Source organism: Aphidius gifuensis, linkage group LG4 (assembly GCF_014905175.1).
Source record: "Aphidius gifuensis isolate YNYX2018 linkage group LG4, ASM1490517v1, whole genome shotgun sequence".
Classification (NCBI taxonomy): domain Eukaryota; kingdom Metazoa; phylum Arthropoda; class Insecta; order Hymenoptera; family Braconidae; genus Aphidius; species Aphidius gifuensis.
The window spans coordinates 15,327,602-15,352,995 of record NC_057791.1 but is presented as its reverse complement, the minus strand read 5'-3'; the positions used below and the strand labels follow the sequence as shown (position 1 = coordinate 15,352,995).

At 26.2% G+C, this 25,394-nt stretch overlaps 3 protein-coding genes and 1 long non-coding RNA gene across 10 annotated transcripts; 1 reads left to right on the top strand and 3 right to left on the bottom strand.

Annotated features, from left to right (window-relative positions):
• Positions 1-594: 594 nt before the first annotated feature.
• On the bottom strand, positions 595-14,795 carry LOC122855186 (atrial natriuretic peptide-converting enzyme-like). Of its 5 annotated transcripts, none has more exons than XM_044156366.1 (13): positions 14,483-14,795; positions 13,778-14,104; positions 13,608-13,703; positions 13,147-13,445; positions 8,394-8,577; positions 3,779-3,992; positions 3,014-3,388; positions 2,702-2,934; positions 2,426-2,632; positions 2,129-2,342; positions 1,087-1,655; positions 892-1,010; positions 595-802 (listed from the first exon to the last, which is right to left on the bottom strand). In XM_044156366.1, the coding sequence occupies exons 4-13, from the start codon at positions 13,192-13,194 to the stop codon at positions 629-631; spliced, it is 2,337 nt and encodes a 778-aa protein (XP_044012301.1). In that variant the 5' UTR covers positions 13,195-13,445; positions 13,608-13,703; positions 13,778-14,104; positions 14,483-14,795; the 3' UTR covers positions 595-628. The 5 variants fall into 5 exon arrangements, with proteins under 5 accessions (XP_044012301.1, XP_044012302.1, XP_044012304.1 ...); XM_044156367.1 differs by having other exon boundaries at positions 13,798-14,104; XM_044156369.1 differs by having other exon boundaries at positions 13,903-14,104.
• LOC122853940 (armadillo segment polarity protein-like) lies at positions 13,368-16,762 on the bottom strand. Its single transcript, XM_044154350.1, has 4 exons — positions 16,744-16,762; positions 15,831-15,953; positions 15,458-15,726; positions 13,368-13,445 (listed from the first exon to the last, which is right to left on the bottom strand). The coding sequence occupies exons 1-4, from the start codon at positions 16,760-16,762 to the stop codon at positions 13,368-13,370; spliced, it is 489 nt and encodes a 162-aa protein (XP_044010285.1).
• LOC122855183 (armadillo segment polarity protein) lies at positions 16,139-23,571 on the bottom strand. Of its 3 annotated transcripts, XR_006374053.1 has the most exons (10): positions 23,379-23,563; positions 22,298-22,358; positions 21,198-22,223; positions 20,825-21,093; positions 20,304-20,645; positions 20,053-20,217; positions 19,640-19,942; positions 18,914-19,010; positions 18,728-18,793; positions 17,777-17,881 (listed from the first exon to the last, which is right to left on the bottom strand). XR_006374053.1 is itself a non-coding variant. In XM_044156362.1 (9 exons), exons 2-9 carry the CDS (start codon positions 22,332-22,334, stop codon positions 17,694-17,696), a joined length of 2,427 nt encoding a protein of 808 aa, XP_044012297.1. In that variant the 5' UTR covers positions 22,335-22,358; positions 23,379-23,563; the 3' UTR covers positions 16,139-17,693. The 3 variants fall into 3 exon arrangements, 2 of the variants coding, with proteins under 2 accessions (XP_044012297.1, XP_044012298.1); XM_044156362.1 differs by lacking the exon at positions 18,728-18,793 and having other exon boundaries at positions 16,139-17,881; XM_044156363.1 differs by lacking the exons at positions 18,728-18,793; positions 18,914-19,010 and having other exon boundaries at positions 16,139-17,881; positions 23,379-23,571.
• On the top strand, positions 22,662-23,153 carry LOC122855184. Its single transcript, XR_006374054.1, has 2 exons — positions 22,662-22,886; positions 22,943-23,153. It is a non-coding gene; the product is annotated as an uncharacterized LOC122855184 (long non-coding RNA).
• Positions 23,572-25,394: the final 1,823 nt, after the last annotated feature.

Here is a 25,394-nt window from a genome sequence, read left to right as displayed (position 1 = left end):
TACTAGTAAGTTCATAGACTCACCCCACGCATGTGAAAGTTCAACGGTATAACTGCAAGCGATAAAAAAGAAAGATAGTAACAGTTAGACTAAAAAAACATTTATGATGATAATAATAACAATAATTTTCTTATTTATAATCATTATCTAAAAAAATTACAAGTCACAAAAAAAGATAACAATTAAAACATAATTTATTATAACTTTTTTTAATTAAACTTAAATAAAAATATTATTATAAATGTATAAAGTAACAACTGGCAATTATGAAAATTACATAATTCAATTTTCAATATAAATATTTACAATAATTTGTTCAACTTATTATATTTACTCAATTAAAAGATAATGAATAATCGGGTTTCATTTGACCCCCCTGTCATCACATATTTTTCTTATCTCATAGTTTTTTTACTTAATTTTTTTTTAGCTGTATTCAAAAGAGAACATAATAGTCTTTCATAAGCAGTTTCTTTCTCATTTGAATAATCAATGAATCTAGTTGATTAATTTTTTTTTATCAAATCTTTATGAATTGTTTCTTCATCGCATATTCAATGTAGATGGATCCCAAGGTTTTCTATTTTTTTAAAATTTATATATGGAATATTTATAGCACATTTTTATTTTATACAATTGTCGATTTGATCCATGCAATATTTGATGACACACTGTCGTAAAGTCGTGGTCGTTCAGTGCCAGTATTGGAGCAAGCAATTCTCCAACTACTGACACCAGTCAATGCCCATCTTTTACCATCTGGTAAGAGACACAGCATCGAACTTCCAGCCAATTCTTCTTCCTAAAATAAAATATTAATAACTGATAAGTAATCTCATTTATAACATGCTCATTGGAAAGAAAACAATCAAATTCATTGATGTAACTTACATTACAATCATCTGTTGAATATGCAGCTTCAGTACATATTCCATTGACAGTTGCAATACTAATATTTTCACATCTTTCCATTGGACTGTGTCTCAATTGAACTCGTTGCAATAAATCTCCTGTTGATGAAATTTAAAAAATAAATAATAATCTAATTTATAAAAAAAAAAATATAAAAATACAAATGTAATTTACTATTTCGAGCCCAGCCTAATGTATTGCAATGTGAAATATTCATTTGTATTGGTTCCTCAGATGATGGTAAACAAATTGGTCGTACAAAATCAGAAAATGCAGCAACAGAACGATCTAATTTTAATAGTACCATTGTACTTCCTTCAACTGGTGATTTTAACATTCCAACAATTCTTCTTTCTTGTTGCCATGGTGATGCACTAGATAATCTAACTGTTCCAAGTCTTGCTGACCATTCAGCTTTTGGTTGTCCTTGAAAACATGATGCTGTTGCTAGCAGCCAATCAGCTGATACCAATGTTCCATCACAAACATGAATACCTTCTTTAAATAATGCAACATGCCAAGGCCAATCACCAGGTTCAGCTATTTTACTCAATGTTTTTGTATTTATTTTTTGTCTCAATGATTGTATACCACAATCTAAATTACCACATTTAACATACATAACTTGTTTACTTGGACATAATGCACGAATAAATGTTATTTCTGATGCTGTTGAATCTTCCATTTGAACATACTGAACATCATCTTCATCATCAGTTTTAATTTCAACTGAATTTACACCACTAAAATTTATTACATAAATTTTATTATTATTATTATGTATTTTACGGAGGTGGAATAAGCGCGAAGCGCCCCCACCTAGTATTGCTTTTTTTTTTTCATTTGACTTTTTACTTTGTTATAACAATATTACTCAATGCAATTCCTGGTAGAAATATTTCTCCAACTTTTTTCAACTTTCTTGGCCTTTTTTCCAACTTTCTCCACCTTTTTACGAAAATGACCCATGGTTGGAGAAAAGTTGGAAAGAAGTTGGAAAAAAATTGGAGTAAATTTTTGGTTGAAGAAAGGTTGGAAAAATGGCGGAAAAAAGTTGGAGAAAAGTCGGAAAAAAGTTGGAGAAATTTGTTCGCCATTTCTCCAACCATGGGTCATTTTCGTAAAAAGATTGAGAAATAGCGGAGAAAAGTTGGAGAAAAGTCGGAGAAATATTTCTACCAGGGAACAAGCATTTTTATTTTTTGTAATTACTTACGTATAAGACAGAAGAGTACATAGTGAACCAGCTGCCGTTTGAAGCACACTATCCATTTCCTTTTTTGGTAATGTTGCATTGAGATTTTCAATACAAAGTTTTCCTACCGTTCCTTTTTCATTAAATACAACATAGCCTTCATTTTTATAACTTGGTGCAAGTGGTGTATCAATTGGTTGACTTTTCATATCACTTATCGTCTTTGCTAAAGTTACTGTAATAAATAAATTGACAAAAAATAATTACTATTGCTATATATTTATTGTTTATTAATTAACAAATAAAAAATATATTTACAGCAGTCTTTTTCATCACTTCCATTTGGACAATCAATTTGTCCATCACAACGTTTAATACTTGGTATACAAACACGACCAATACCACAATGCATATGACCATCTGGACAGTAAGCACAATTTTTTTCATCAGATAAATCTGGACAATCAATTATACCATCACATATTCTTGGTGACAATGCTTTATTTTGCAAATCTCGAACACATCCTAATTTTTAATTAAAAATAAATTATCAAGAAAACACTTATTGGTATTTTTTTTTTTTGTTTAATTTACCTGGTTTTGGTCGACAACTTCCTTGATCCGCATACTCTGGAAAATTAGTACAATCAAGAGCTGATTTGATACGTTCAGGCAAACGATTACCACAACCAGACCAAAATTCACGACAAAAACTACGACAAGGAAGTTGCATTGTTGCTTCAAATTTTCCTGGTAAACAAGTTGGTTGAAGTACTTGACAAATAAAATCATAAGCAAGACGATAACACTCAGCATCAACAAGTTCTCTAAATAGATTTTAAAAATCATTAAATTAACAATATAAAATAGTAATTTTTATTCATATAAAATATATTGTTTATGAACCTGAATGTTATGACATCATCTTCAACTTCAATGATTGATTTATGACCAAAAATATTTGGATATGATGTAATATTATATGGAAGATGTTTACAATAAGTAAGTTCAAGTTGACTACATGTTCTTGGTGGTGGTGGTGGAATTGTTGTTGATGGTTCTGTTGATATTGTTGTTTGTAATGAAACTTGTGCATTAAGTGCTGCAATACTTTCTTGTATTTCTAAACTTTTTGGATCAATTGTTATATTAGCAAGATATCTTGTTGTTTGTGGTGTTATTTCACGTGACAATATTTGTACAACATCAGCAACAGTGACGCTCTGATAACGTGGATCAAAACGAACATCAAAGTGGACTACTAGGTCAGTATCTTCAACACTGTAATTGTGAAAGTTAATTAATTAAATTAATTATTGTCAATAAATTAAATAACAAATTAATAAAATATAAAAAAAAGTTTTCAAATTTATTTATTTATACTATAAATAATTTTTTTAATGTAAAATTATTATTTTTTTTAAACTTTATTTACTGCTTAATTTACATGACTAGAAGTGAGTTCAAGTAGACCAGTGGGTCGAATATATCTTTCACTTCCTCAACAACAAAATAATATAAAACTACATGTTTATAAATAAAAATAAATTTGTCTTATATCGTGAATCATCATTATCATCATCATGTAAATAAATTTCAGTATGATAAAAATATAATGCTTTATTTAGCAGATAATTAAAAATTATAGTTAACATGATTATTGATATTTACCCGTCGAGAGCAAGTACTTCAGAGCCAATGAATGATATTCGAAGATTACTTCGGCGAAATGCTAGATTCAATCTATCTCGATATTCTCTAGATCTAATACGAAATGCCTCGGTTGATGGATCAGCAAGTTCATCAGCAAAATAATCACCATCAATAACTCGAAATGTGCCAAGAAAAACTTGATCACCCATTGGATCTGATAGGAAAAATGTATCTGAAAAATATCACAAACAAATAATATTATATAGCTGAATTACTATAAGATGAAAAGAAATTTATCAGTGATATTGATTTATCACTAATTTATACATTGATTAAAAAATAAAATTAATAACATAATCTTGTAGTTTATTAACACAGTTTATTTAAAAAAATATATTTATCTCCTCGACAGCCCATCCAAATAATTCGGAGTTCTAAAGTCAAATGAGATAAATAAAGTGATTTTATTTCCCATCTGTATCTTTGGTAGTTGATTGACATTATTTAAGGGGCTTAAAATGTGTTAAATATAATGTTGAGATACAAACAGTATGGTTGAATGTTCTGCCTTTAATATTACTTGACCCAAATAGAGATAAAACTACACATTTAACAGGATGAGTTTGGTGATAAGAATATTTTTTTAAGTTCGTTTAGGCTTGCTGTAATTTTAAAATATTATATCACAGACCACAGTGGTGTTTGAGATCATAACATAAAACGAATTTAGTTTGACAAAATTGTTTGTGCCGTAACATCGTATACAGAGAGATATTAAAAATAGTCTGGTAAACATTGATCGAAAAAATTAAGAAAAAAGTGAATATTAAAGTTATATCAATATTTAAATTGAAAAAATAAAAAAAAAAAAAATGAATCGATTTTTAATATTTTTAAAAATCTTATTATTTTTTATGGTTCCAGTCACAAGTAGATATGAAAAATTTAATATTTGTGTTTGTGAAATTATAAATAATACAGCGGACTATGATGCTTTCATAAGTTATCAAGAGCTATTTTGCAAAGCGTATCAACAGTTTACTACTTTTAATAGTAGCACGTTAAAAGAATTTCAATACATTGATAATGATGGTAAGGTTAACGATTGTATGAATATATCAATAGATAATCAGTCTTCACTTGATAACGTAACATCACTAGTAATATCAACTTTACCTTTACTGGAAATTCACTGGTTAAATAAATTTGTATTCATGAAACTCAAAAACATAAAACATATGCAGTTTGAAGGAATTGATTTTCATGAAAATGTTTCATATCTTTTCAATTTCTTCCAAAACAATAAAAAATTGGAGTACTTCTTATTACAGGATAATACAAATTTAACTATGCCAAATAAATTTTTTTATAATTTAACAAATCTTAAATCAGTCAGTTTGTCTGGAAACAACTTTAAATATCTTCCTGATGACTTGTTCTTGAATAATATTAAGCTAAAATATCTCACTCTATCACAAAATTCTTTGACATATCTTGATGGAATTATTTTTAAAAATTGTCAAAATTTAGAGGAGCTCGATCTCTCCTATAATCATATTGCTAGTCTAGATAAGAATAATAATACTAACTTGGCTTATAAATCAGAGACATTATTTACATATTGTAAAGAATTAGTTGCAATTCATTTGAATAATAATAAAATTAAAAATTTAACAAAATTACATTTCGAAAATTTATTTGAGTTGACAACATTAGATCTATCATATAATGAAATTTTTCATTTAGACTGGTAAGTTTTCTTGTAGTTTAATTTATACAAATATATACATTGAATTTTTTGATGAATAATATATATTTATTTTGTTTTAGTGACGTTTTTAAAAATTTACTAAAACTAACCCACTTATATTTGAATCACAATAACTTGAAACATATTTGGCATTGTCATGTGAATTATCTTGTCAGTTTAGAGATTGCAAATTTCTCTCACAATAATCTGACTATAAGTTATAATCGTGAAAAATGGGATAAATCACCTTTTCGAAATAGCACTTACCTTCAAAAATTGTACCTTGACAATAATAAGATATCCAAACTTTGGGTTGATTGGCGGGATAAACAGATGGGACAATCGACAGAAATAAATTTGTCAAATAATGAATTAACTTCTCTCGCCGTAAGCTTTTCATATTTCTATTATATGCGTCTATATTGTATAGAAATATTTATTGAAATTTGTTTTATTTATTATTATAGGATATTACTTTTTCAAACAAAATAAACAGCACAATCATACTTGATGTAAGTTACAATAACATAACATCATTGCATTATGAAAAACAAGCTGGAATCAGTTATGATGGAAGTGAAAAAACATATACTCATATTGAGGTACATGCTGATAATAATCCATTGAATTGTGATTGTAGTTTGTATGAACTTATTCAACATACAAATAAAGCAATGCGTACTATTGAACATGATAATTGGAAAATTCATATGGATAATTTAAAATGTAATGAGCCGAGTTTGCTCAAGAACACACCTATCGAGACATTTGAATCTGAAACATACAGGTGTCTACCGAATGAATCGAATGTTGATTATGCAAAGTGTCCGGAAAACTGTTCATGTTGGAGGTACCCATTGAATAACTCATCAACCATCATTGATTGTTCATCGAGAAACTTAACAAGTGGACCAAATTCAATACATCGTTTATTTGGAGAACAAATAGAATTGAATTTGTCAAACAACTTATTAAACAACATGCCATTGAGCTCTCAATCTGGATACGAAAGTGTTACAATTTCAGATCTTTCATACAACAATATTACTGATCTGTCTCTTGAAGGCTTACCTATAAAATTAAAAATTTTGTACATGCATAATAATAAGCTAGTCAAAATAGAACCGAATGTATTGCATTATCTGAGGCATAATTGGTCGAATTTTAAAGAGTTAACTTTGCATGATAACCCTTGGGAATGCAACTGTGATCTTTATGATTTACGTCTCGATTTGGATAATAAGACATGGAGCCAATCCGAGAAAGAAAAAATCACATGTGGACCTTCAAATCGTAAGGTTTATAAATTATCAGAACAAGATTTATGTCCTCTAAATTATCCATTAATTATCACAATTTGTATTGTTCTGGCTTTTATGGCAATTACCATTTGTATTGTGATAATAATTTTTTATCTGTATGAAGAAAGAATTAAAATTTGGCTGTATGAAAAACAATGGCTTTTATTCTGGGTCACAGAAGAAGAATTAGATAAAGATAAATACTACGATGCTTTTATTAGTTACTCTCACGAAGACCGTGATTTTGTGGTTAATAATTTGGTGAGAGGATTGGAAAATGGTCCACAGCCGTTCAAACTGTGTGTTCATGAGCGAGACTGGAATCCTGGTGAAAAAATACCAATTCAAATTACTCAGTCAATTGATAACTCCAAGCGTACGATCATTATTTTATCATCAAATTTTTTGAAAAGCGATTGGGCTAACACTGAGTTTCAAGTTGCACATCGTCGATCACTTAAAGATCGTAGAAACAGAGTTATTGTTATTATATTTGGAGAACTTCCACCAATTGAAACTTTTAACGAAGAATTGCAAAGCTATTTGAAAATGTACACATATGTTGAATGGGGAGATCCTTGGTTTTGGCCAAAATTACGATTTGCAATGCCTCACAAAAATAGAAATAAATTGCCAAAAATTGATAGAGTTGTTACAATCGATGATCAAGATGAAACGATACAAGAGACTCGATTGTGAATGTACATTTATATATATTTCATAAAATATATAAATACAAATATCTACACTTAATTCGTTTATAAAGCTCTCAATAAATCAAACATCACTGATAAATAATACCACTTGTTTATAATTTAAATATCAATAGCCTTTTTTCATCTCAACTCACAATAAATAAATATTCATTTTTTGAACTCATTGTTTCATTTTATTTAATCTAATACAATCATTCTAGAAAGAGAAAATAATTGGCATCAAATGTTTTGTATTCGTAATAAGATATTTGATCAGAAAAATATATGGCAAGGACGTGCTGTCCCATTCTAAAGGTCGAATTTATATATTCAATCAAAGATAAAATAGAAGGGGAAATAATCGTGGGCCTGATGATTCTCAGTAACTCGGTCATACCGTTATTCTGATGATATCATTCAGCCTCTCATATTGTTGAATCACGCATTTGTATATGTATACAATATACAACTTACCAGAAATAGATATTTTTTTTTTATGTCCAATAATATCCATCAAACCACAAGCATATTTTAATTCTTTTTAATCAATTTAAAGCATCAAATTTAAAAATAACAAACTTATTTTTGAAAATAATTTCTTGGCTTATTTTTGTGTGCTAATTTGAAAAAAAAATATTTTAAATATATTCATGGGTTAGAAGAGATCGGTAACTGATCAAGAACTCGGTCAGACCGTTAGTTTTGTAAGCGATGTATAAAAGACCTCAATGGGCTATGGCCGCATCAGGATATTGCCTTCATCGTTTTTTATAACATTTATCATAATTTTTTTTTCAATAAATAACACTATGTATATAATTATCAATTAATATCATTATATTTAATATGTTGTTTATCGTTATTTATTTTATTTTTTTTTAACTCACATCCAAGATAGATAGAGACACCAGAGAAAAGAAGAAACAGCAAAAATGCTGCAAGTACACAGCAACCACAACGATATTGTCCACCAAGTTTTCTTGTGAATCTTATGTCGCTGTCTGATGATATTATTGATGATGGTGTACCAGCTCGACTGAATCTTCTTGTGCTCACAGTACTCACTGAAATCTACAGAGAAAATATTGATAAAATATTAATAAAATATTTACACAGTTATTATTTTTATTAAACACATTTTTTTGAACTCATAAAACACCTGATTTATCAATTAAACTATTTATTTATCTTTAACTATTATTTTTTATCTAAAATTTATGAAAAAAAAAAAAAATACTCTTTGGAAAGTCATGAAATAAGAACGTAATAAAAGTTTATTCAAGATGTAAAATTAAAATTAATATCTCAATTAAATTTAATAATAATATTTAAATAAAATAGTAATATTAATTTTTGAAAAATATATTATTTTATTTTTAACGCTTTGTTAATAAATAATTACAAAGAAAAAAAAAATCAACAAGTGTTTTTATATTAATGAGTAATTAAACTGAAAGCTATTGTTAAATAAATTATTGTAATTTAAAATTTATTTATAAATGAGATTAATTTTATGCTCATTTATACATTTTTAATGTCTTTTTTTTTTATTTTATATAATTAATCTGACAAAAAAATTTTAGAAAAAATCAACCAAGTACTGTAAGAGTTGCGGTTTCGATTATTTCTACGCAAGGATTTTTAAAAATATAATTCCATATTTAAAGTTATTATTTTATACTTTGTATATTTTTTCAATTAAAAAAACTTTATATTTCTCTTTTTTTTCTATTAGATAATACAAGAGTTTTTTTATTTTAATTGAATTTAAATACCCTGTGATTCACCGATTATAAACTGCACCCATATAAAGCTTCCTATAATTATTATGAATCTTGTGAAATAAATAGTAAACAGTTATTAGCTAAGCAAAAGAAATTGTAGGCGTTTATCTAACTTCATAAAGCTCTCTTTTTTCCATAGAAAAATTGATGTACAAATTAATCAAAATAATTTCCTCATACCCATAAAAGTATACATAAATGTTTTTTATATTTTTTCCCAGTGATGATAGCGTTATTTTTTTCTCTCTGATCATGCGAAATATATATCACGATAAATATTTAAACTGTAATAATAAATAAAAAAAAATAAAAATAAATCAAAGAAGATCCTCGTGTGTAAGCAAGCATGTAATGTCAGTGTTGTGCAGGTAAACTATACAGTGTTTACACACCCATGCAATGCAATTTTCGAACACGTTTGAGTGAGAACACCTACAAATAAATGAGGCCCACGCCCTCGTGCAAATGTTACGCGTGGCTCACGCTCTAGGAAGCATGGAAGAATTGCATCTTTGATGATGAATTTTTTTATTTTTTAATACCCAGAAGATCTGGTTACTTTGTGGTTGAAATCCCGAGGTAAAGATCGGTCAAGCAAATCAAGAAATAAATATAATAAAATCAACTATATAATAGATCGAATATATTGAGTCAAATAAAATTGAACTAATGTATAGGTGAATTTTTTTTGTACAATAGGAGCAAATGGATCAGATGAATTACGTAAATTATTTTGAACGGTATATATCGAGTAACAATTGACTGTAAGTGCATGTTACGAAATAAATATTTTTTTTTAACAAAGTGTTATTCTATAGGTCAATAGCCTGAGCTAAAAGTCAATGTAATAAAAAAATTGAATAAATACATATTTTTAGCAAAAGAACGAGATGATTAAATATGATGATGATGAAATGAATAAAACAAAAATATAGTTAAATGTTATTTTAATAATTTTTTTTTCTTTTTTTTTTATAATTATATGGCTGTTGGAAAATAATTATTTTTTGTTTATATATATTCACGTACTTAATTATCGAGTGAATATTAAATATAAAAAATATTATAAAGTTTATCTGTTGATTTTTATTTAATTTTTTAATTTATTACTTTCATTGAAATCAGCAAAATAAATGTTTCTATATATAATTTTTGTAATCTTGAATTTGAAATCAGTATAAGGAAATATTTTATGAGAAATTAGAAAGTATGTACGAGTAATATTATAAAGTTGAATTATATATGCTGATGATGATTTCAATGTCGATGAATTAAAAAATATACATTTTATGTTGTGATAAACATCATTAAAAGTATAAATGAAAATTTACTAAGAATTTAATGGAAATATTATTTGTATTTAATTGAAAGAAAAAAAAATAGTTTATATATTTAATAGTAGTTTTAGCTTTTGAGCATATCAATCACATCATATCAAAATAACATCAAGCAATCATTATATTATCCTCTTCAATGAATGACTAATTATCTTTCTTTTTTTTTCTTCTTTCAATCATATTATTTTCCGGAGAAATTTTTTATTTATAATTTTATTTAGTAACGGAAATAAAAAGGTAGTCTTGTTTTTTAAATGGAAAAAATTAGGGGTAACAACGCAATGGAATCTGTGATCTTGGTTATCTATTGAAAATTAACATTTTCAATACAGCAACGAGTTGCCGGGTTTGATCTCTATCAGGTTATATTTATTTTTATTATAATGCTGCTATATTGAAATTGTTTTTTTTTTATTTTTTTTTCTCTCTACAGTATACATTGCTCTACATTAGAAATTGTCAGCATAAAAATAGCTGCATACAGATTGGCGTTCATAAAAGTCACATGATTTATTGTTAATTAGTCAATGAATATAAAAATTTTTAATTTTCTTATTCTTCCAGGTTGTAGTTAATTAAAAAACACAATTTTTAAAAGCTAAAAATCATGAGTAATTATTTATTGTTTTTTTAGTATCATCAAAAAATGAGTAACACGAAATTTTTTAAAAAATTCATATCAAAATATTTCATCAATTTGAGATCAATGGAAAAAATAAATTGTCGAAGTTACTGGATTTTTTTAAGACAAATATATAAAGCCAAAAACAAAGTCTCTATGTTTATTATTTAAAAAATATATACGAGATATTATTTGAAGGTTTAATGAATTAAATACAAACGGCTACTCAGCTTTTTTAGAAAACCATTATTAATTGATTCAACAGCCCCTAACTAGAAACACCTTTTTTCGAGTACTTATATCTCGATTGAAATAAAAATTAAGATGTTAGTTTGTTTGGGTGTGTATATTTAGTAAATGAAAAAAATGATAAAAGCTAAAAAAAAATTAAACGAAAGAATTAAAGTTGACAGAACATAGTGTCGAGAAAGAAACGAAAGGAGTTTAATATAACGGTATATATTGGGTATATTAATGTTGGCAGATGTCGAAGTAAAGTATTCAACAAACTCAAGTATAACAACATATTCATATATATATAGTAAATATGTACAACTTAAACGGGCCCAACCCACGTTGGAATAGAATGATGACAAAGATACTCACGCGCAATTCCGGTCAGCCTAGTTTTTTATTTTATTTTTTAAAAAATTTTTTCTTTTCATTTTTAAATATCTTGTAAATTTTTTAAATTTGTATTCTACATGAGTAAATCTTGCCATAGAGTACTTGTCTGTTGATCCGTTGTGCACGCACACTTTTTAAACAGCCGGGGTCAACTGAGAACAAGGTCAACAACACGGTATATATATATTTAATTTATTTTGTAAAATCTTCCAAAAAAAGTTTAAGGCCCACTATTAAAAACAAAAAAAATAAATAATAAGAGAGCCAAGATTATAAAAAATAATAAACTAAATAGCTTCATCTTTTGTACCTTTGTCTTTGGGAATTTTGACATCCTTTCTCTCCTCACGTATTAAAAATATATATCTTTGGAATTTAAAACAAAGAAATAATAATAAAAAAATATTAAATTATAATATACAAAAAAAGAAAAAAATTACATTATAAAAGTTAATTTGTTATTCAGTCTTTGTTTCTAAAATTAACAGTAATAATATAAATATTTCTACAAATAAAAATATTTCATAATGAAAAAAAAAAAAGTGAATAATAATATTTATCATTCGAGAAATATAAAATAATAATATTTGATATTTTTTTTTTAAATCAAATTAAAGACGAAGCGAATCGCAAAAAAACCACAATTTCATTTTCCATCGTCATTATTGTACAATTTTTTATAAATATAAAATTGACAAAAAAAAAAAAAAGTACTTGCACTTTTATCGTGCCTGAATCAAGAAAATCATAAGCTGAATTATTTTGCACAGTTTATCATTTGCCTGTGGTATATAAGAGAGTATTAAAAAAAAAAAAAATCATCATCAAACGCTGGATTAATTTAAAATCCACAAGGCATTAACCACAATTTCTTCAGAAGAGATAATTCAATTTAGAATAATAATTTATCTTTTTTCAAATTGACAATTGATTAATCAATCAATAAATTTATTTAAATTCAAAGAAAGGCTTGTTATTGAGACAAATAAAAAATAAAAATACACAAACATTATAGATTTTATTTCAGACTTTCACCAGAATCATCGAGTCTCTATTGAAGGGTAACTATTAATAATAAAATATTTCAGCTTGACTTGTTATGTGCAATAATTTAAAAATCATTTATATATTTTTATTTTTCAATTGTTTTATTTATTATTATTATTTAATACCAGTTATAGAGTTTTTAATATTGAATTTTGTTTGTCTATTAAAAAGGATATCGTGTGAACTCTCTATCAAAGTATATACATGTGAAAGTTCAATTTACCTTTGAGTCCCACGAGGTTTTTCGCTTGTGCTCCATTGAAACAGTCATTTTTAAAATTATATTTTTTTTGTTCCTTATTATAGTTCACGAATAAACACTTTATATGTTATATTTAAAATCACATCAATCACTATCACAAAGACAAAAGTTAATGTAAAAAAAAAACTAAGGAAATGTATTTTTTTTTTTTCATTAATGTTGGTTTTTTTTTAAATTTTATTTTAGTCACGAAACACTGATGGGCAATATCCAAATACTTGATCGAGATCTAGACATCCTTGGCCTCTTTCCTTCGAAATCTGTGAGAAATAAAAAAATTAAATTTATAAAAATTTATTTGATAAAAGTAGTGATTATAATACTACTAAAAAATAATGAGTCTAATAATTTATAAATACTGGAAAAATAATATGTTATTATTAATAATATATATAATAATTTTATTATCTAATAAATATTACTTTTAAATAGTTTAACAGGTGTTATTTTCACAGCTATCTTTTGCTCCTTCTTGTGTATCTCAATGACCTCACGTCTGATCCGTCAAACGGTAAGATCTTCACCGATTAAACAAAAAATAAACAAAGAAATAAGTAAACTGTCCAAGTTAAATAGAAATAAAAAAACAAACCGGAAATTGTATTACAGTACTTGGAATTAAAAGTATTGAATATTGACTTAAAAAATGACACTAAAAAACCACTGAAATCCAACACAATAAACTTTTTTTTAAAATAAAAACTTGGTTGAACGAACCGCTCAGCACCTTGGTCAGATGAGTACTCTGATTGCCCAGCAACTTTGCAAGACGATACGGCCAATTCCACTGTCAAACACGCGAGTGGTACACATCAGAAATATAAAAACCACTTTGTGTATGCCTTCAGGTATAAGCACCGTATTCTGTGTATATATGTGAATGCACTTTCCATCAACATACTTGATAAAACTTGTACTACTAAAAAAAAAAAATCATACACAATTAAAAAAATCGTAAATTTAAAAATGATAAATTAATGTAAAAAAAAAATTGCTGTATCATGTAAATTTTCTAACTTGTACCAAAATAAAAATTGTGAAAGTTTATTTAATTATTTAAATTAAATTGTATAATGATAATTTTTTAGATAATATTTAGAACAATAAAAAAAAGAATGTAATTTTTTAACTTGACACGTTTTTTATTACAACAAGAATATTAAATGTCATTTAGCGTTGAAAAATCTCAATTACAAGTGACAATAATATGTAGACTATTTCATAGTTTTCTCATGTTACACTGGTATAATTAGACATGTTATTAATAAATTAAATGAATGTAAAATAAACTATTTACTTGATAATAAAATAGATATTTTTAATTTAAAAAACTCAACGAGAAGATGTGAGTGTTATGAGATACAAAATTATACTGATAGGCCCCTTCACTTTGAGCATTTGAGGTTTTTATATTTTCTTGATAAATATAGTGGCCAGCTGTTTATTAAAAAGAAAAAACAATTTTTCGAGACCGGAAATACTTTGTTTCGTTTGTAATATTTTAAAAGAAAAAAAAGATAAACATTGGAATTATTTTGTAAAGAATCATAGACATAATGTCGCGAGATTTCTTGTTTGTGGGTCTTTGGCTATCAAGACAACGATTCTGAAAAAAAAAGAAAAAACCGTTAGCAAAGAAACGCGGTTAAAGAGATGCCTCAGAATGTTAATTTCTTACTGGCTGTGGCCGTATTTATATTTAACAACTTCAGTATTAATGCTGCAAAATAAAAAGATAAAATTTCAGGTGATAAAGTAAAATTTTTATGCTTATACTTGATTGATTATTCTAACTGATTTATTCAAATTATTTAAAATTATTATTTCTTTTGTAGAAAAAGTTTAATTATATTTAATAATGATTTTTTTTTTTTTAATTTATTGCTTTCAGCTGCAGGATTTGTTTTTAGAGAAAGTATTCCAAAAGAAAAATTTTTTATTATGTCCATCAACAACACTTAATCAATTATTTAAAATATTTTATTCAAGTTATATGAAATCATTATTTCTTTTGTAAACATTTGTTTTATATAAAAATAAATATGAAAGAGTTAATATCATTTTATTATTCAATAAATTTAATTGTTTGATGTTTTATTTAAAAAATGAGTAATGATTTCATGGATAATTTAAAGATTATATAGTTATTAAAAATGATTTAAAGTCTTAAGATTGTTTAAGCAGCAGAATAGCCAGTCTTTGATCCTTTGTTGAAGAATTAATAAATTAATTCTATTAATATTATTGATGTATAAGTTGATTATAAAATTACCTTATTGCGTTGATTATTACATGTCAAATTTGAAAGAATTCCAGCTGCACATGTAACAACATTGACATCTTGAGAAGCAAGTACTTGAACAAGCCCAGATAGTAATCCTTCAAGTCCATCAACTTTTGTACCAGCATCAGAAAGATTTCGTAAAGTCCAAAGACAATTTTGGACAAGCCTTTGACTTGGATTACCCAAGTGCATTGCAAGTGCTTGCATACCACCAGCTTCAACAATTGCTGGTTTATTACTGGAGCATACTGACAAAACTAAACAAAACAAAAAACAAAAAAATCATTAAAACAAATTGAACAATTGAAAAAATAATTATTTGAACTTTAAAAAATAATAAAACCTTGTAATAATTATTTACCTTTTAATACTCTTGATGTTGTCCAAAGTAATTTTTCATAATCATAAGAACGCATAATACGAACAAGCTCAATTGGTCCTTGTGATGCAAGAATAATAAGTTTACTTTCTTGATTACCATAAACTCAATAAATTAATTGTTATATAAGAAATAAAAATAAATAAATAATTTCATTAAATAATATGTTTAGGTAAATTACATTAACAATACTTTTAACAATTTGTTTTTTAGACGTTTTACTTTATTTGTGTTTGACAAGTAAACTATACATATACAAATACAAGTTACATATTCTGTTTGTTTTTTTGTTTGTTTGTTTTTTTTTTTTTTTTCTTATCTTGTTCATTAAAACTATTACATTGAAGGCACCACGGATTCAAGTAAATCCGATAATGCATCATCTACATTTAATGATAGATAAAATTAATACATTTTATTTTTTTTTTATTAATTAAATTTGAATTTTTTTTTACTTACTACCCTGTAAAATGCGAAAAATCCATTAATATATATTTATATATTTATAATGATTTTATATATTTATACGTATGTGATTGTTTAAGTAATAACTTAATGATCTCAAGCTGCGCTATTATTTTAGAGAAACAATTGTATAAATAAGTTTATTCAATCATCAAAACAGAGTTGTTATTTTATCTGTTGTTTATATGAAAACACTGTTACTTAGGTGTGTTAAATTTTCTTTTTGTTTGGTACTCAAAACAATACCAATCCTTTTTTTTTTACTATACTATTATAAGATTATTTTAACGGGACATTAGACATAAAAAAAAAAAATTATTACACGATTTGAATTTCGGTATAACAAATATTCAATTTTTTTTTAATAAAAATTTTATTTTAGTTTTTTTTTTCAGTCATTTTCTCAACTGTAACGCAAGAATAAATTTACTCGATACCCTGCGTGTCATTATGATTCAAAATGGTCCAATGGAACAATTAATAAAAAATTAAAAAAAAGAAAAAAAACATCTTGAAAATATTGTCAAAGAATTTTTATGAATAAAATTAAATTCACTTTTATTTTAAAGTGTCATTCAAGATTTAAATATTGACAATTATTTACCATCGATTATTCAGTAATTAAAAAAAATTTATTCATTTAAAATTGAATTCCAAATGAATATTGATGAGTGCCAATTAATTCCTGATATTTTGTTTTTTATTAATTATAAAATCTAATTAAGTATTATAATTTATTATGCATTCAAGTGACAAATGGATTTGAAAAGAAATATTTTATAATTCACATTACAATGATTTAATACTTGTTTAAATTACTTCTCCTCTTTTGGTTTTTTTTTTATATTTTTTAATAATTTTTTTATTTCTTTTATTGATTTTTTTATTCAATATTCTTTACTTTATTTCATTTTTATATATAATTTTTATTTTATAATAATTCATCAAGAAGCTAGACACTGATCATTTTATTGATAAATATAAATTCAAAATATTACAAATAATTTTGAAATTATTTTATAAAACCACTTATGTTCATTGATAAAATAAAAAATACAAAACTATCAACAATTATATTTAATAATATAAAATAAAAAAATGCATTTAATATTTACTTTTAGCAAAAAAAAAAAAAAGAAGGAAATATTTCAAAAAATGAATAATAATTTTGATCGTTTATAAAAAAATCAGTCGATTATTTTGATGTCAATTTACTTCATTAAAATTATGATTTTTTCTTCCTTAATTACTGCATTGTTACAGTACTAGTTTATCAATATAAAAAGTCATAATTGTAAATAATATGATTATAAATTCATGATTTCGAATAATCAGTGTGTTTATCAGTATCTAACTTCTAGTAATTTGTATTTTTTTTTTTTAGAGATCTGTATCGTACCAAGCAGCAACTTGGTTGTTATCCTGGGGTGGTACTGGAAGCTCATCAAGATGATCAAAGCTTAGATCTCCATCATGTGCGATATCCATTGCATCCATTGCTCCGTATGTTGAACCACCTCCAATTTCTAATCCTTGCATTGAGTCTATTGGTATCTGGTCATAACCGGCTATCAAACAAAATAAAAATTACACATTAAAAATCATTTTAAAAATAAAATATGCATTATATATTAAAAAAAAAAAAAGAGAGAAACACATGTCATTATATTTTTTCTTTTTGAGTCTTGTAAAAGTTTAATAACAAAAAAAAAATAGAAAATAAAAAATAGAATATAGGGAGAGACACGAACAAAAGAATCTTTTTTTTTTTTTTTATCCTTTCGTCTTCTTGGTTTTAACATCAAATGATAGAAATAAAAGAGAAGTCATTTTAACGGCTTTAGTACTCATAATCTCGACAAATTTGGTATGAGATAAACTAGAGAAAAATATACCGTTTAAAGTGTGGCGTTATTGATTTTTCAGCTTCAATAAACATCTGACTGAAACAGGGGAATACTGAAGAGAGTGATAAGGGAAAAAAAAATATATAAAAAAATAAAATAAAGATGAAAGGCATGACAAAAAAAAAACTACAAGGCTCATATTGAAGTTTGCTGATTGCTCAGGGCCTTTTGTGTTGGTGAGCAAAAAATTTTTTTGACAGTCATCTCTCCTTTACAAAGCTCGCTTTGTATTTTATTATTATTTTATATATATTTTTTTAATTAGAAAAATATATAAAATCAATAATACAAATATTTTTAAAATCTACAATATATAACGTGCAATAAATCAATTCAAATATATAATAAAAAGCATTAAAATTTAATTTACTAATAATTATAATATGCAGTGATAATTAAACACAAAACACATGGTGATGATAATGAAAAAATATAACTACAACAACAATAAACAAACACAAAAATAAAGTGTTTTAAAATGAGTATTAATTTTTTTATGAATTTCACCTATGTTACTGCGATATTTTTTTTAATTTTTGTTGATAGCCTTAAAAATTAAGTCCATGAGTTACTCTGTCAAAATAACATTATGTTAAAGTATATGAGATAAAATTGTAAAAAATATTAAGATTATTAATATAGTTTTTTTTTTTAATTACAAATAAATGTGTGTTGATGAACATGTTGACTTACCTTGGGGCTGATAACCACGGCCTCCATGACTGCTGTGTACACTAGGGGGTCCCTGTCCATACATACCATCAAAGCCTTGATCAGTACCGAGCATATCCTGAAGATTAGGGTCAAGGATAAACACAAAACTTATAGTTTAACGAAAACAAATAATGAACAAATAAATTAATTAATATTAAAATAATAATAAAATTATTTATCCTCATATTTTTTACTTAATTTTAAATTAAAAAACATTAAATTACGTTTGATGGAATATGGATGAGATGCTGTATGAAGGAATAAATGATAATTGGATTTTCAAAACAGGATTAAATTTGAAAAAAAAAACAAACATATTATAATTTTTTCCATTTAAATTTAAATTAATCATTAGGCTAATTTTTTTGTTCTTTGAAAAATGTAAATTTTTATGAAGTTTTAAAATATATTCCATTGAAGAAAAAATAAGTGCAATTATTTTTTGTTTAACAATAAATTTCGAAAAAAATTACTAATCTACTCTACACATAAATTACGTAACTTATGAAAAAGCTAAGCAAAAAAAAAAAAAAGAATATACAAAAACAAACTAATCTTGCAAACTAGATATTTTTTGTTTTGATAAAATATGTTGTTGTTTTTTTTTTTTTTTGTATTAAGAAGAATACTTGATTCACCTTGGTTTAGCTGGTAAGCATGTGATTTTTTATAAAATAATTATGTAGTATTTGAAAATAGGCTCACCTGTAAATCTTGATTCATAGCGAAATCACCATTATTCCACATATTTGGTTCATCACGGAACAGTGAATTGGTAAGTTCCATGGATAGACGTTTTTTGTATTCTTGAGGTTTATCCTCACTCATGCGGAAAAGTACTGCAGCAGCATAAGTTGCAACACCTTCATTACGTGAATGTAGTAATTCAGTAAGTGGTGCTGTTGCACCTTCTTGTTCAATCATTTCTGCACCTTCTTTGTCAGCTGCTAATTCACACAGTACACCAGCAGCAACACGCTGTATATTTTCAATCTCATTGAATAGTAACTGTAAAATAAAAATCCCAATTAAATACTCTGATCAAAGATCATTATAAATAAAACAAAGTAAATTTGAAAGCATTTTTTCATAATAGTTGTAGCTAAAAAGAATATTACCTGAACGAAAATTGGCACAACATTTTGAGATCTAATAATTGCTCTGTTGTGTGATTCCCTTGCAAGAATATGAAGTGCACCAACAGTGCCTTCAACAATTTCTTCCATACGAACACCATCAGCATAAGCTTGTTGTGTTCCCATACCTGCAACTGATGCTCTTTGCTGAAAAATAAAATTATAAAAATTAGAATAAATATATTTAAAATTAAATACGTAAAATGATTGTAAATGATTTAATAATTATTTACCCTTTCTGTATCTTGGAATGCACGCATTAAAAGTCTTACAAGATGATGAATAGCACCATGTTCACGTAAAGGTGCATGATTAGCTGGACAAAGTGCTAAATTACGAATAAGTCCAATGACTGCTTTAACCAATGGCCAACGTGATGGAGGATGAAGAAGTTTTACAATAACCTGAATACCATAATTTAAACGCACTGAATTTTGTGCAACTTCTGCTTCAACATGACGTGAAGTCAAATGACGAAGTGCACAAACTGCTGGTTCTGTTATTTCTTCACGATCACCAGCGTTCATGATTGTACGAACAAGGGCATCGACACCACCAACTTGACAGACTGTTATCTATATAATTAAAATAAATATAAAAGAATTAATTTTATTTTTATTATTTGGGAGATTTGATTGTTAATAAGTCTCAAGATTATTTAATCAGCAGAATAGCCAGTCTTTGATTCTTTGTTGAAGAATTAATAAATTAATTCTATTAATATTATTGATGTATAAGTTGATTATAAAATTACCTTATTGCGTTGATTATTACATGTTAAATTTGAAAGAATTCCAGCTGCACATGTAACAACATTGACATCTTGAGAAGCAAGTACTTGAACAAGCCCAGATAGTAATCCTTCAAGTCCATCAACTTTTGTACCAGCATCAGAAAGATTTCGTAAAGTCCAAAGACAATTTTGGACAAGTCTTTGACTTGGATTACCCAAGTGCATTGCAAGTGCTTGCATACCACCAGCTTCAACAATTGCTGGTTTATTACTGGAGCATACTGACAAAACTAAACAAAACAAAAAACAAAAAAATCATTAAAACAAATTAAACAATTGAATAAATAATTATTTGAACTTTAAAAAATAATAAAACCTTGTAATAATTATTTACCTTTTAATACTCTTGATGTTGTCCAAAGTAATTTTTCATAATCATAAGAACGCATAATACGAACAAGTTCAATTGGTCCTTGTGATGCAAGAATAATAAGTTTACTTTCTTGATTACCATAAGCAAGAATTTGAAGACAATCAGTAACAATTGCCAAAAATTTGACATTATTACGTTGTAATAATGCAACCATTTTTTGTAAACCACCAGCAAGACGAACAGCCATTTTAGAACCATCTTGATGAAGTAAAAGATTATGAAGTGTTGTTATTGCATAAAATAATACAGATTCAACACCAGAACTTAATAATTTAACAAGTGCTGGTATTCCACCACTTTTAAATATTGCCAATAATCCTTGTCTGTGATGTGACAAATTATGAAGTGTACCAACAGCTGCTTTTGTTGATTCTAAATCATCACTGTGTGATATTGCACGTACCAATGCTTGTACCATTTGTGCACTATTCATAATAGCATGACGTGATGCTTCTTTTTTTGATAATTGATGTACCATCATTGCTGCTTGTGATACAATAACTTGATCTTCATCATTAAGTAATTTTATTAATTCTGGAATAGCACGTGTTGCTAAATCAGCATCATCTTGATAATTTATTAAATTAACAACAGCATGTTTAAGCATTTGACTTGGTTCAGCAAGTCTTTGTACAGCTGTTGGTTGTGATGAATCAAATTGTGTTGATGGTATTGGTGTACCTTCTTCTAATGTTTCAGGAAACATTGCAGCACGTACACGATCAGTACGTGTTTGACTAAGTTGTGAATTCATTTCATCAACTTGATCTTGTGTAAAATTTTGATTAAGACCATCCAATGATAGTATCATCATTTGTTCACTATCCATATCTTCTTCTTCTTTTCCTGATAATGATGCTGCTGTTGTTGCAACACCAGAATGAATTCCTGAATCTCCCATGTATGAGCCTTGTTGCCATAACAGTGTTTGTTCTTTTGCTGAACCCATTGGTAAATCTCCAAGTCCCTGGTAATTACCATGAGACCCTAAATAATTATATTAAAATTGTTATCAGTCATTCTAACATGTTTGTTATCTTTTTATTTTTATTTCTCTTTACCTGGTCGAGATGAATTGATTGGCATTTGGTAACTCATGGCTCCAACGGGTGAATATCACACCTAAAAACAAAAAACAATTAGCAAAGCTTGACACAATCCTAGAACTACATATACATGTAATTTTTTAGATTCTATTTTTTTATTTCTACACTGGACGACAAAAGAATGTCATGCGCGCTCGTTAACAAATTTCGATTCTAAAATTATTATTTATTTTCTGATAATCTAGCAATAATATTATGAACTCTATTAAATTGTATCTATGTGTCATTCTGGATCTCTCTTCGTTTGAATTTAACAATATTATTATTTTTGTTTTCTTTAATAACAAAAAATTAGCATCTCTCAGACTTTACTCACCACAAAGTCATACAATTCATATATTTAACTTTGTAAAAAATTGTAAAAATGAGAGCACTTGAATGATCATTCACTTGAAAAAGGCAAAAGTCGCGCAGCAGACACAGAGACGCTAGGATATAAATTTTTTTTTTTTTTTATATATGCACGTAATTGGAGGCAAAAAAAAAGTTGATATAAAGACCAAGTAACAAGAGTTAGGTACAAACGAGAATATACTTAATAAGGGTGAGTGAATTTTCAAGATACTTTGACAAATGTTTTTATTTTTTATGACTTTTTAGATATTTACTAGTTGGCAGAACTGAAGAGAGAAGCATGTTTGTTATCCACAACAAAGGGGAGAGAGATCAAATGAATCAAAGAGAATGTTTTATAATTTTTTAGCAAAAAAAAAAAAAATTCTCTGTGTTCTAGCATTATTGTGACATGCGTGGAGAGGGCAAATGAATAAATTGCAAAAACATATTTATTAAAATAGTAAAAAAAAAAAAATGTAATAAAGAAAATAAATTTTACAATATTATAAAAAATAAATAATTATTTATAGTAAATAATATAGAATGAAAGAGTAAAAAAGCTAAATGAAATTCTTTGACACACCCAGCGTAAACATACACACACATACAATGAATGTTTTAATAATATTTATAAATAATATTACTCATATTTGATGTAAAAAAAAATATTGATTAATTATTATTAAAATTTTGTACTTACCGCTTTAATTAGAGCTAAACGAGTACCTCGTAAGGTAAAATAATTATATGAAACGTGTAAATCACAAAAATGAGTCACAGTATAAAATGATTTTTATATTAGTCATACACAAATTTACTGTATGCTATGTAGAAGCACTTTTACTCCGTTTTATTCTACGGTAATTTGACAACTAAAAGATGGCGGTCGATGCCGGACGCGTCATGGGTACACAAGTATGCTGGTGTATATATGTATAGGGATAAAATTGGTGAGCGGGGGGCACACACATGTATAGAATCAATTGTGTGGCGCTACCTGTACGAGTTTGCGCAGAATATAAATAAAGAAAAGAGATGCACCAAGATGCACCAAAATGCACTTGTTTGTTGTTTATTTATTTGTTTACTTCATTTCGAAATTTTTCGAAATTTTTCGAAATGTTTCGAAATTTAATGACGGGATGAATTCGATTGCATGATTAATAATTCAATTAAAGTTATTTAGAAAATATTTTTAGGCTGGGAATTTTATTATAATTTATAATTTAGTAAATGATAAAATATACTACTCATTTTTGTAAAAATGTTCAGCTTTTCTTCAAGCTTGAAAAAAGAAAATAGTAAAGAAATTCAGTGTGATGTTTGTTTAATTTAAAAAATAGTTATGACATTTGGTTTTTTTTATGTTGCTTGAAGTGGTCACGACTTGTGAAACTGATAATTAATTAACATCTGGTATTTTTTTTTTTTCTTTTTTTATATTAACTTTGTTTCATATTTGTCTGGTGCCAGTTGGCTGGAGGCAATAAGACATTACATGTCCCTTTGTAATTTTGTGAATGACAAAGTTCATAAAGGACACTGTGCGCAGTTCAACTTTTCTTCTTTGTAATTATGTATTGAAAAATTTACATTGAGACATATAAAATCAAAAGGAAATATTCTTCAAAGAGAACATCAAAAAAGAGTACTGTAAAAATGATTCATTAAGTGGCAAGAAAAGGAATAAATAACATAAATTAAATATCAAATAAAAAATTATGAAAGGGGTGGTATTGATTATTTACCTGTGTAAAAAGCATTAATTATTAAAATTTGCAAACAATTATTAAATTGGCATTGAATGAAGAAAAGGCATTTATTATTATTTTCGCTCGAAACAGCAGATATATGAAATTTGAATTGAAAAAAATAGTTTTAAAAATAAATTTACAAGTTTGTAAATTATTGTGGTAAAGTGCGTTCAACAAGAAATTAATTAAATCTATATAATAAAATTTAAAATAATTAATATCAATTTTTAATAATTATCAATGGGCGCTATCTATTATTTTTCTTGGAATTATTTGATCATCAGTCGGTATTACTTTTATGTATTTTTCAACATTATTAATTGTTATAAATTATTATAGTTTTAATATAATTATTTATTAGTCGATATTTATAACAATTAAATAGTAAATTTTCTAGTTCATTTATTTTGTGTGAATGCCAAGAGTAGCTCTAATAGAACTCTACTTTACCACAAATAAACGTTTGACATTATCGATCTCATAATAAGTAATAGTCTATTGAAAAATCACCACAGATGTCATTGTAAGCTACTTTTTCATGCTTTTTCAAATATAATTTTCAAATCGTAAATCAAACAAGTTACATTTTATTGCCCACAGGCTACTTATATAGTTATAATATCCACATAGGAATAATTCATAAATAAATTTTATCTTCCACCAACACTCATTGTTGATATAGTACAATCATTATTATAAATAATATACGATAGTACTGATACGATGATAATAACAATGAAAAAAATAATAAAAAAAATACTATTTTTCATTTTAAAAACAAAATCAAATTTATGATTTTGTTATTGGCATTTTTTTTTCGATTTTCAGCTTTGTATTTGAATTTTTTTTTAAGACTTATTAGCTAAATTATTTAATTATCTAAACAAGGAAATTATTAACAATAAATTGAATAATTTTTACATATTTTTAATAACATTAATAACAATCCAAATAAATAAATA